Consider the following 13390-nt stretch of genomic DNA (forward strand, 5'->3'; position numbering starts at 1 on the left):
GGCTCCCTACCTGTACCGAAGCTGTGAGCAAGCGGGGAGACTATAGAGCCTGTTACACATGCGGTGAGCAAGCGGGGAGACTATAGAGCCTGTTACACATGCGTTATTTACATCAGTTATGCACATATATGACGATTGCAGTACAGTACATGCATCGATAAGTGGAAAAAGGTAGTGCTTCACTTTAAGTACATTTTCACTTTACATACATGCTTCGATCCCATTGCGTACGTTAATGCGGGGTATGCCTGTATATATGTTTAGAGACACAATGGTGCTTGTTTTGCATAAAATCACAACTTTTGCAGGGTCAGTAACAAATTAAGTTACTTTTTTTCAAAGGAGTTAACACTTAAACATATTTTATGTGCCATTCTGGTAAACGCCATTGCTTTGTGCCCAACATGTAGCAGGCCTTTGGGTACTGGTGTAGATGTAGCCTCTGTTCAGTTGAGAATATATACCATAAAAAGTAAGTTTTACTGAAGCATGAAACTGTCTTGCAGGAGAAATAACATATGGAGGTAGAGTGACTGATGCATGGGACCAGAGATGTTTGCGAACAATCTTAAAAAGGTTCTTTTCTACAGAGACACTTGAAGATAACTACTTCTATTCTGGTTCAGGTAAATAAAATGCCATTTCTCTGTAAAAGAACAGTGCAACTGTCAGTTTTAGTAAAGGATTACAATCACACAGCTGCTACAGTATGACCGGATTACTTTGTACCATTATTTTAAAAGCCTCTTGTCCATGCAGAAATTCTTTCTTTCCTGAGAATTGAAACTGTGGGAATCTCAAAAGTACATTTTTTTCTATTTTATTTTCAATGTCCCATTCACAGAAACATAATTAAAAGCTATATCCATAGCACCTACAGTATATATTTATATTTGAGAAACAGTTGTCTCTGGTCACAATGCCTTCCAAAATACTGAAATGTCATATTGCATAGTGTAAATAGTATTATAATATAGAGTGTACAAAACAGCTGATCCTACATTTTAAAGGTCATGTTGCATATTATAGAGTTGTCAAGATTCAATTTTTAATCAATTTGTTAAAATGTTTATTGATCTGGATTTATAAAAAAAAAAACAATTAAGTGGTTAAAAAGATAAATGAAAATAAGTGTGTGTGCCGAGCACACACATTTTAAGTGAAACTTCTTTGTCTTTTGTCATAGAAATTGTATTTGTGATGGTGATGTTTTTAATTAAAAATCAAAATAAAATTTCAGTGCCAAAACACTTAGAACACATGTTTTAGCGATTTGCACTTCTATATTTAAAGTAACTGAATTCCTCGTGTGTGTGCGTCACTGTGTATGTGCATAAGTCAGTGTGTTTGCGTGCGCACGTCAGTCAGTCAGTGTGTGTGTGTGTGTGTGTGTGCGCGTCATACAGTGTGTGTGTGTGCGCGTCAGTCAGTGTGTGTGTGTGCGCGTCAGTCAGTGTGTGTGTGCATCCCAGTCAGTGTGTGTTTGTGTATGTGTGCGCGCCAGTCAGTGTGTGTGTGCGTGCCAGTCAGTGTGTGTGTGCGCGCCAGTCAGTGTGGTGCTGGGATGGAGGGTACGCTCGGAATGTCCTGCAAGCTCCCTCCCCCCTCTGAGGATACCGTGCTGAGCACTCTCCCCCCACATGCTACTGAGACATGAAGCGCTCCGCGCTCTCCCCTCCCTCAGAGCTATGGGGACAAGGAAAACTCAGCGCTCTCCCCCCTCCCTCCGATCTACGGGGACAGGGGACACAGTGCGCGCAGCACTGTCTCCCCTCCCTCCATCTTTCCGAGCAACGACGCAGTCAGCGCTCTTCCCCCCTTTCTGGCAGTGCTACGGTGCGGGAGATGCGGTGCTACAGGGGACGCTGCGCGCTCAACCTCCCCCCCCCAGTCTGTTCCCGGGCAGCCTCTCTCCTCCTTCGGCGTAGCTGCGGGAATACAGCACCTGGATCTCGCGGGTTGGGGGCGTCTCCAGTGCTTACTCCTTCTGGTGGAAGCTGGCAAGAGTGACGGACTCTTCTGCCAGGAGTGATGTCACTTACGTCACCATGATTTCCGTCTCAAATCAACTACATGCACGCCGCTAAATGGACACTGATACAAGTTTTGTTATTTTGGCTGTGTACCAAAATAAATTAAAGTTACAGTTATATAATGAATATGGGCTTAAAGTGCAGTCTATCAGATTTAGTTTGAGGGTATTCACATCCAAATTGGAGGAAGGGTTTAGGAATTACATCTCTTTAATATGTAGCCCCCTCTTTTTCAAGGGACCAAAAGTAATTGGACAATTGACTCAAAAGCTGTTTCATGGACAGGTGTGGGCTATTCCTTCGTTATTTCATCATCAATTAAGCAGGTAAAATGCCTGGAGTTGATTCCAGGTGTGGCATTCGCATTTGGAAGCTGTTGCTGTGAACCCACAACATGCGGTCAAAGGAGCTCTCAATGCAAGTGAAACAGGACATCCTTAGGCTGCAAAAAAAAAAGAAAATCCATCAGAAAGATAGCAGGAACATTAGGAGTAGCCAAATCAACAGTTTTGTACATTCTGAGAAAAAAAAAGAACGCACGTGAGCTCTGCAACACAAAAAGGCCTGGATGTCCACGGAAGACAACAGTGGTGGATGATCGTAGGATACTTTCATGGTAAAGAAAAACCCTTAACAACATCCAGCCAAATGAAGAACACTCTCCGGGAGGTAGGAATATCATTTTCTAAGTCTACCATAAAGAGAAAACTTCACGAGAGCAAATACAGAGGACCACAATGTGCAAACCATTCATAAGCTTCAAGAATAGAAAGACCAGATTAGACTTTGCCAAACAATCTAAAAAAGCCAGTCCAGTTCTGGAACAGCATTCTTTGGACAGATGAAACTAAGATCAACCTGTACCAGAATGATGGGAAGAAAAATGTATGGAGAAGGCTTGGAACGGCCCAAGCATATCACATCATCTGTAAAACACGGTAGAGGCAGTGTGATGGCATGGGCATGCAAGGCTTACAATGGCACTGGGTCACTAGTGTTTATTGATGATGTGACAGAAGACAGAAGCAGCCGGATGAATTCTAGAGTGTATATGGATATATTGTCAGCTCAGATTCAGCGAAGTTGGACGGCGCTTCACTTTACAGATGGGCAATGACCCAAAACATACTGCAAAACAACCCAGGAGTTTTTTTAAGGCAAAGAAGTGGAATATTCTGCATTGGCCGAGTCAATCACCTGATCTCAACCCGATCGAGCATGCATTTCACTTGCTGAAGAGAAAACTTAAGGCAGAAAGACCCATGAACAAACAACAACTGAAGACAGCTGCAGTAAAGACCTGGCAAAGAATCACAAAGGAGGAAACCCAGCGTTTGGTGATGTCCATGCGTTCCAGACTTCAAGCAGTCATTGCCTGCAAAGGATTCTCGACAAAGTATTAAAAATTAACATTTTATTTATGATTGTGTTAATTTGTCCAATTACATTTGAGCCCCTGAAATAAGGAGACTGTGTATGAAAATGGTTGCAATTCCTAAATGTTTCATACGATATGTTTGTTCAACCCCTTGAATTAAAGCTGAATGTCTGCACTTCTATTGCATCTCGATTGTTTCATTTCAAATCCATTGTGGTGGCGTACAGAGCCAAAATTATGAAAATTGTGTCAGTGTCCAATTATTTCCTGACCTAACTGTATATTTATTCCTCACAAGTAGTGATGAAAATAATTATTAGTACCAACAATTAGTAAAGCAAATGATAATATTGCACAATTATAAACAACGCTACGCCAAAAAAAAGGTTAGCTGGCAAAAGCACATACAAAAAAAGTCAGAGAAGTCAATAAATAATCAGTAAAATAATACATAGTAATAAATCTAAACAAAAATATATATACTGTCCTCGAGAGTCCAAGTAAATCAGTCAAAACTCCTGGAGTCCCAAAGTACAACAAAGAAAAGAGTACAGAGAAAGCACACACTTCATAGTAGCATTTACTTCAAAAACAAAAAGAAGCACATAAGGGTAATCTCACAAACAATGAAGTGAGTCAGCATAAATATGGGGATGATAGCATTTGTGGCATCCTAGGAGTCCACAGTAAGCAGGGTAATCCCCGGTCCTTCCGCACCACGTTTCTCCTTCGTGACATCACCCCACTTACGGACCTTACTCCTTCGTCAGGGTCACTACCTGATTTATTTATTTATAAAATATTTTACCAGGAATTAATACATTGAGAGTTACCTCTCGTTTTCAAGTATGTCCTGGGCACAGAGTTATGATGACAAATACATGTTTACAAATACAGTTACATAAATGAGCAGGGTATACATTATATACAAGACATTGCGTGCACAGTTAAAGATAATATATATTATCGGCATATGAAACAGTTACAGACCAGATTAAAATGTGTGACAGCCTTAGATTTGAAAGAACTTAAAATGGTGGTGGATGTAAGAGTCTCTGGTAGGTTGTTCCAGTTTTTGGGTGCACGGTAAGAGAAGGAGGAGCGGCCGGATACTTTGTTGAGCCTTGGGACCATGAACAGTCTTTTGGAGTCTGATCTCAGGTGATAGGTGCTGCATGTGGTAGGGGTGAGGAGCTTGTTCAAATAGCTGGGTAGCTTGCCCATAAAGAATTTGAAGGCAAGACAGGAAAGGTGAACTTTGCGCCTAGAGTCGAGTGATGACCAATCTAGTTCTTTGAGCATTTCGCAGTGATGTGTGTTATAGTTGCATTGGAGAACAAAACGACAAATTGAATTGTAAAGGGTGTCAAGTTTTCTAAGGTGGTATTGAGGTGCCTAGCCATATACTATGTCTCCATAGTCAATAATTGGCATTAGCATCTGCAGTGCGATACGTTTTCTGACCAGGAGACTTAGGGAGGATTTGTTTTTGTAAAGTACCCCTAGTTTGGCATAGGTCTTGGTTGTCAGGGTATCAATGTGCATCCCGAATGTTAAGTGGGAGTTAAACCATATGCCCAGGTATTTAAAACTAGTAACAGGAGTTAGGGTGGTGTTAGTGTTGGTACTAATCTGAAGCTCAGCCGCTTGAAGCTTTAAAAATTTAGTCTTGGTCGCAAATACCATTGTTACAGTCTTGTCAGTGTTTAAAAACAGTTTGTTTTGGGAAATCCAGTTTTCGAGTCTGAAAAAGTCAGACTGAAGTATGTGTTGAAGGTCAGAGAGGCTATGGCTGTGTGCATATAGGATTGTGTCATCTGCATACATGTGTATTGAGGCTTCCTGACAAGCTGTGGGAAGATCATTGATGAACACTGAGAAAAGTAAGGGCCCCAGAACAGAGCCTTGCGGGACGCCGCAGGTGATATCCAGGGGGTTAGAGTTAGAGCCAGAGATGGACACATGTTGGGATCTACCTGATAGATAGGACTGAAACCAGTTTAAAGCATGCTTCCCTATTCCAGAGCTCTGGAGTTTGTTAAGCAGGATAGCATGATCAACAGTATGAAAAGCCTTTGCAAAATCTAGTAATACTGCACCAGTAAGTTGACCCCGTTCCATTCCACACTGGATTTCATTGCAAACTTTTAGCAGGGTAGTAACGGTAGAGTGTTTGGGGCGAAAGCCAGATTGAAATTGGCTAGGGAAATTTGTCTTGTTATAGTAATCGCTTAATTGGGAGTGGACACATTTTTCCATGACTTTGGATAGGATTGGGAGAAGGGAGATTGGCCTGTAGTTTGAGACAGTGTTTTTGTCCCCACTTTTGAAGATTGGGACAACTCTGGAAGCTTTCCAGGTCTTAGGGATATGGCCTGCAGACAGGATAGAATTGACTATGGAAGCAATTGGCTTGGCAATTGCTGTCGCACCAAGTTTTAGGGACCTAGATTGTAGTAAGTTAGGTCCACATTGCTGCTTAGTTTTAATTTGAGAAGCGCTTGTGTAATCTCCTCTTCGGATACTGGGCCAAATTGAAAATTGTGGGCAGTGTTGGGAGGGGGTGGGGCTATAGGGGTACTCCCAGGATGAGATTCAGGTTTGTGGTTTGGGCTGCGTTTCGCAAATAAGTTAGTAGCACACCCCACAAAGTAATCATTGAATGCATTTGCAATGTCGGTGGGGTTTGTCAGAGTAATATCGCCCTTAGTGATGTTACTTGGCTGTTGATGGTTAGAAGGCTGGAATACGTTGTTGATAACCTTCCAGAAGTTATCTGGGTTTGATGTGTTCTGGAGGATGATGATGAGTATACTACTTTGAAACGAGATGGGGCAGCTCTCTTTTGGACAGATTTTGGAGGCACTGTTTATGGAAAGAATGGAGCAGTCAAGGAGTAAGGTTCGTAAGCGCGTTAATGTCACGAAACTCAATGAGAAAGTCTCATCCTCAAATTCATGGTTTTTTAAGGTTTTATTTTTTATAAACTGGGCCAAAAAAAGCTTGCGTTTGTCCCCCATCATCATCAAAATCTTTAGAGCCAAACCCAAAACACCAGTGAAGGTGCCCACCCTTAGTTCTAACATGATTCTGCTCAACTTCATTTATGTGCTGTGAGAACTTACAGTATAAAGCACAAAATATTTTAAACTGCAGCTTTTTAGACACAAGTAATTTAAATGTGATTCAAACCTGCTTCATTATTAGAGGTAATGCAAAAATTAGAGAGATTTTGTAATTAACCTGTGAATAAATGAAGTGCTAATTATTCTGACATGAATTCTCTTTTGGTCCCTTTTCCCTAACTCTTTCTTCAGAGTTGGAAGAGTTTTCAATACAATGTACTAAAATGTATTATAGTCCCCCTTGGCAGTAATTGACAGTGGGTCTTTAAATAGGCAGAAACAATATAATAATACCAATACGAAATAGTACTTACAGTAGTAAGCTCTCAAGGCAGGGACTCCTTCCCCCCCCCCCCCCCCCATGTTTGATTGTACATATTTAATGCACTTATCCCTAGCTGTATTATTCTTACCTATATTGGCCAAAATCAACTAAGCGGTTCTATGTCATATGGCCTATTGAAATATATCGGAGTTAAGTGGTTTGTTGGTGCCAGAAGGTGTTTTAATGCATAGCACCACTTAGTAAATAGGGCCAATATGATGTATAGTAACTGAAAAGCTTTGTGTACTATAAATGGTTGGCAGTACCTAAGTAAAAATAAAAAATACAGTACTATAGTGCAGTGTTTTATTGAAAGGTGAAAAGAGTCACTTTAGCAGATAACATAATCTGTTAAATCTCAAAAAGCTTCTTAAAATAACGTTGGCCTCTCACAAGTGGTAATAACGCACATTAAATTGTACACTGAATTATTACTGAATTATTAAACACCTGAAGGGTTACAAACCCAAAATTATTTTAACAGTGCATACAGTGTAACAAAAATTCTTTGTTGAGAAAAGGGAACCCAAAATACATAGTCATTTAAAATACATTATTCATACTGGTCAAGTAAATGCATTAAATTCCTAGTGTTACAGCAGGAAAGTATAAATTCAGAAATGCAAAAACAGGGAAAGTGCATGTTCAGAACAATAAAAAAAAAATTCATTCTGGGTACCATGTATTATGGATAAAACAAAAATGTCTGTATAATCATACTCACATGTTTTTTTTTAATTTGTGAAACACTTGAAAGGCAACTATTAAGAAAAAATTACATTAATGCAAATTTTAATAAAAATTCTCAAGCTACTTTGCTGTATATTTGATAAAAATTACTTTGAATTTGCTTTTCTCTTGTACTGCTTCATATTTCTAAAGCCAACACAAATACTAATGAGCTGCATTTTTGTTTTTCAAACACGCTTTAGGTATATATTTAGCTCCAGATGCTGACAGCCTCCAGTATTACAAAGAGTATATTGAAAATCTGCCCCTGACCGATGACCCAGAGATTTTTGGAATGCATGAAAATGCCAATTTAGCTTTCCAGGTTTGTGGGCTTATGTAACCTTCCTATAATTTAATTGTGTGAAGCGCTATTGTAATTCCTCCATTGCTTAAAGAATGAAAAAAAGATTCAATCATAATAGTCTGCTAAACACAGATAATAGGCAAGAGTTGCTATTGTAAGTCTAGCCAACATTAATATTGTTTTCCCCTGTGATTATTATATGCAGTATTCCAAAATCATTACTGCTCTTTGTGACAGCAAGTTTAGCTGTGCGTTTTTTTTTATTTATACTGTACCAGATAATAGTTTCTGCAGCAGAGCAACAATGTGTTTTGCTTAAAGCAGCAATGCACACTTTTATTTTTACTTTACATTACCAAAATAGAGAAACCTCCAGGGCTGATTCATGTTACCCCAAGCTCCGTGGAGACTTGGTTCTCGAGATATTCAAATTTTAAATCTCGCAGACAGGTTTCCTTGCTCCGGCCGGGCCGCCACTGACCTTGTTGTTTTGTTGCTGTTTTTTTATTACTTTGCTGACAAGATCTCGGGAACTGGCGTATCTCTGGAGTACCACATTTTAGGTAATGCAAGAAAAATCGAATTGGGTTTGCTGCTTTCAATGCAGAAAAAATATTATACTGCAATTATAATAGCTCTGAGTATCTTTCTATACTTCAAGTTCAGCAATGCTTTGTCTCGCATATTACCACATTGCTGACTGAATCCACCACAGTGTTAATTTGATTTTCCTGCTGGCAATTATGGTAGGTTTGCAGAACTGCAAGATATCCTCTTAGAGATTATCTGTTGCAATCAATGAACAGCCTTTTATTCAGTTATAAGGGAAGCTACATTCGTGTGGTAGCTGCGATTGCACTGCACAACCGCAGTACATTGATTTAAGTAGTTGGTCAATAAGTAGATATTTTAAATGTCAATTAGTGACTATTTATGATACCTATGACTTAAAGATAAATTCTCCTTTTCCAAGAATACCTTTTTAGATTTTGTAATATATATGACAATATGGCACAATGGCTCACACCATTCACAGAACTGTAGAGGTTTTGCCAATTTCTTAAAATAATTATGACAGATTCTTATATATGTTTCACTCATACACTGTAAATAATAGATTGTGATTTAATTTCTTGAGAGAGCACATGTGTTTAACCAGTGGAGTTTAATTTTGTATGATTTTTACTGTAGGTAGGATTTAAGCCCATTTTGAAAAACTAGTGTGGCAAATGTGGGGGCTAAAAGATTTTATTTAGTAATCTAAGCTTGTTCAGTTTAAACCATTGTGAAAATTTATTTTCCGATTAGGGGGCCTATGCAGTTAGCAGCGATAAGCCACTTATCGCTGCCTTGTTGCCAAAAAAGCCTATAGCGTTTCAGTAAGCACCGATAAGTCGGCTGATAAAAGACCTTTTCGGCAATTTTTTGTGCAGAGAAAAAAAAATCGCCAAAAGAGCGGCGATAAGCCACTTACCGCCAGGTTTTCAAACTCGTGCAATTCTAGTAGCCCCGGATAGCTTATTGAGGCTAATCGCAGTTCTAGAATTGAGATTTCCACTCAAAATCGTCCCGCCAGAAAAAGTTGGCAGAAAGGTGGTGAGAAGCTGCCAAGAAGCGGCGAGACGGGACTTAGAAAAAAAATGCATTTTTCCTGCATCGGATTGATGCCGGGGGTCTCTGGAGCTGATACCCATTAATATCAGTACTGGAGACCCCCAGCATGAATCCCATGCAATAAAAAATCATTTACAGGTAACTTCATTACCTTAGCGGCTTACCGCTACGGCAATGAAAGGGTTAAGGAACAACAGCAGCTTTACTGGGGACAGAGGGGGTGAGTGATATGGGTATTTGGCCCTTCATTCACCCCCTCTGCCCCAATAAACATTACAACATGCACTAATCACCAATGCACAACCCACCCTCTGTGCCCACACATAAAACCATAATTTATTTTGTTATACACAGGATTGATACCAGAGGCCATCGGGGGTCCCTGGGTGGTCCCCACGGGTGTCCGTGGGCCTCCAGGTGGTCCCAGCGGGTTTCTGGGGGTGCCCAGGTGATCCCCGCGGGTGTGTGGGGGTGTCCGGGTAGTCCCCACTGGTGTCTGGGGGTCCTCAGGTGGTCCCCGCAAGTGTCTGTTGTCCCCGGGTGGTCCCCACGGGTGTCTGGAGGCCATCTCGTGGTCCCCGTGGGTGTTTCCCACGGGTGTCTAGGGGTCCTCAGGTGGTCCCCGTGGGTGTCCTGGAGTCCTCAGCCTTTAAAGTGATGTCACATCCTTTTGAACTAATGTTACCTATCACATGGTACAGCAGCCAATGGAATTGTCTTCAATCCCATTGGCTGTAATACCATGTGATATAGCCATGTGGTTTTAACGATGTAACGTATCTTCCTTGGAGATGACGTCACATCTTTAACCAAAAAAAAAAGAGGCGGGCACATGATACAGCGTCCAATTACATTGGAGCTGTACCATCTGACCTGAAAATGTGACGTCACAGGCCATATATAAGGCCTTGACGTCTCATTTTACCTCAAGAAGCCGACGAGACAGCATGATGTTGTGAATTTACCATGGGGCTTTGTGGATTGACAGATGAAGAAAGAAGATTAATGTTTTACATTAGCCATTGACTGCTAATGTATTAATTAGCCAATGCATTTTTTGGCAAATGCTTGTTTTCTATTGTGTTATTTTTTCTATTTCTGTTGATTGTTTGGATTAAATTGTTTGTAATTTGGATGGCTTGTTTTGATTTATTTTTCGGATTGTTTATCGTTTTTTATTAATTATTTATTTTTTTGGCTCCTGGTTTGAATTGATGTATTGGCTAGTGTTTTTATTAATCAATTGCTATGTTGACTACTAGTTAAAATTATTTAACTGTTTTATTGGCTAGTGCTTGTATTAAGTGAATTTGTTGGCTAGTGCTTTTATTTATTGAATTTGAGTGTTTAGGTGCTTGTGTAAGTTTTATTATTGTGTATTTTGGGCCTTCATGCTTTTTTTATTAGGGTGACCATTGACTGGTATAGTGGTTTATCATGCCCATATTATATGGGTATGATTTACCACTATGCCAATCAATGGGTACAGGGTGGGTATAGTGGTTCCGGAGTGGGTAGCAAGAGAGGGTGGGTTAACCCCTTAATTACTATAGCGGTTATTAACCGCTATGGTGATTAAGGGGTTAGGGGCCATTAGATTGTAGTTTTGTATGTATTCTTGCTGTCATCGGAGGACATGGACCTGCAGTATGCTGATGAGGACACCCTTCATGATGGCAGGGGTAAGTAGAAAGGTTTATGTACTTTATTGATGCTGGCTAATGTTTTATTTAATAATGGGCAAATAAGATATTATCCATAACTGGATAATAGTTATTTTGCCCATTACTGTACGTGTTGGGGGTGGGGGGTGTATTTATTGCAAAGTCTTCCAGCTTTGCTTTGAATAACAAGGACAATCTATGTTGTCTAAATTTGAATAAAAATTATTTAAAAAAGCCACATTGGAACAAGCCTATTTGAAAATCCATAATATTGATAGAAAAGACCTTCTGAAATACAATTCCAATAAAATATCGACTACCAACAATATTGATAATCAAATCAATATTCTGTTTATTACACAATGTAATCCTTTCGCTACAGAAATGAAAAAAAAGTCATAAATAAGCATTGGCACTTGGTTTTAAAATTCTTCAACCACACCTTCCCAAGACCCCACGTGTACTATTTACCAAATCAGATACCCTAAAAAATTAATTGGCACCTAGTTGTCTAAAACCGGCACAACAAAAAGCTTCTACTACAACTTTCTTCGATTCTAAGTGCTTTTTTAGATGCCTGAAATGTAAAACTTGTAAATTAGATTTACATGGGTCTAAAAATATCAAATGTTTTAAGTCCCAACATACAGGTACTATACATTATATTGATCATTTCATACCTTGCGATTCTGAAAATATTATATAACTTGTTCAGTGCCCCTGCAATAAGCAGTTTATAGGACGCACTACAAGGAAGTTAAAACTACGTTTTGCTGAACATATCACAAACATCCAGAAAGGTTTTCTACAACATAATTTGTCCAAGCATTTTTCTGAATTCCATAATTGTAATCCTGCAGGTATTTTATGTGTGGGAATTGACAAGTTAATAACTGGAGAGGAGGTGTACTGTGAATGCTATTTCCAGATTGAGGACAAAGTGGATACATGCTGTCAAAACGCTTGTGCCACTGGGTCTCAATGTGGATATACTGTAGATCTGGGTGCATTTTTGTCATAGTATATCACATTTCTGATTTCTGATTACATTGTAATTCTTTTCATTCCATGTGTTCTTACTATTACTTTTTCAGTGTTTAATTAATTATATATTTCAAGTGATATAATTCATTATTTTTAACTCATATTGATTTAATTATTAAAATGTTCTTTTAGTGATACATTTTACATTTAATGGGTTATTAATTTCATATTGTCTGCACCTGACACCTGCATTGGGATCTCATGTGGTTATTATAGGTGGTCTTGATTATGACCAATCACAACAGAGTTCAGTCTACTTATGATCCCCATGCAGGGGTGACCACATATCCCTTGAAAAAGTCTTCTGAGATGAAGCGCGTAGGGCTATGGTAGTCCTGTCACCGAATTTTACTAGCCTATTCTTACTGCATACCCTTTCAAGGAAATTGGGACTTTAATTCGCTTTCCTCTGGCCGATTTGAACTGACGGAGATACTTCCGGGTACGAGCGGCGTGAGTCACAAGTCATCGCGCTACTATCGCGAGACTTGGCGAGCAAGAAGGAGTGGGTCTGTAGCACAAGCGTCGGACAGTAGACATCGTCTTCCGTGATCGTGCAACAGATCCTGCAGCGATTGGTTCCATTATTGCGGTCAAAGACTAGGATTTTATGCTGAAATGCCCATTTTTATCTGTGACTTCGTAAGTAGAATCTGTGCTTGCGCTGTGTGAAACCAAATATACGTACTTCACCATATTGGCTACCTTTCTCATTTTTAGGTCATACCCAGTCTCGGATTCTATTGATTGGACTTTCATAGTACTATATCCAAAAAGTGTTTAGTAGTTTAAACACTGTTTGCAGTGGTTTGCACCTTATGTTCTTTTTCCTTTTATATTAATTGGAGTTGTGTGTGGTCCCACACATCCATTGGCATACCAATTATACTGTTTGTTTTTACATTTGCACCCCTTACACACTTTCCATGTATGTATGTATGTATGTTGTGATTCCGCCATCACGTTGTGGCATCCTCCTGGCTGGGGAGAAGTCGCTCTCTCCCCCTTCTCTGGGGAAAGCAGTCTGCCTTTTACACTTCTGCTCACTCAGGAGACTAGGCTGATTAGCTGATTTGCTGCACCTGAAACAAGCCTCTCCAGGGGAGGTTAACTCCCTGTAGGCTGGAAAGTGCACTAGCTGCACCACTCCAGCCCATACAGAGACAGTGAC

The 13390-nt window shown here is 39.8% G+C and overlaps 1 protein-coding gene across 4 annotated transcripts in view; it reads left to right on the forward strand.

Annotated features, from left to right (window-relative positions):
- The window catches only part of DNAH6 (dynein axonemal heavy chain 6), a 448872-nt gene that overhangs the window by 399061 nt on the left and 36421 nt on the right, over nucleotides 1-13390 (forward strand). For all 4 annotated transcript variants that reach the window (XM_075607019.1, XM_075606995.1, XM_075607010.1 and 1 more), the window contains 2 exons: nucleotides 507-626; nucleotides 7794-7915. In XM_075607019.1, the coding sequence (XP_075463134.1) occupies nucleotides 507-626; nucleotides 7794-7915 (242 nt within the window). The remainder of the gene's footprint in view (nucleotides 1-506; nucleotides 627-7793; nucleotides 7916-13390) is intronic.

This window comes from Ascaphus truei, chromosome 1 (genome assembly GCF_040206685.1).
Source record: "Ascaphus truei isolate aAscTru1 chromosome 1, aAscTru1.hap1, whole genome shotgun sequence".
NCBI lineage: Eukaryota > Metazoa > Chordata > Amphibia > Anura > Ascaphidae > Ascaphus > Ascaphus truei.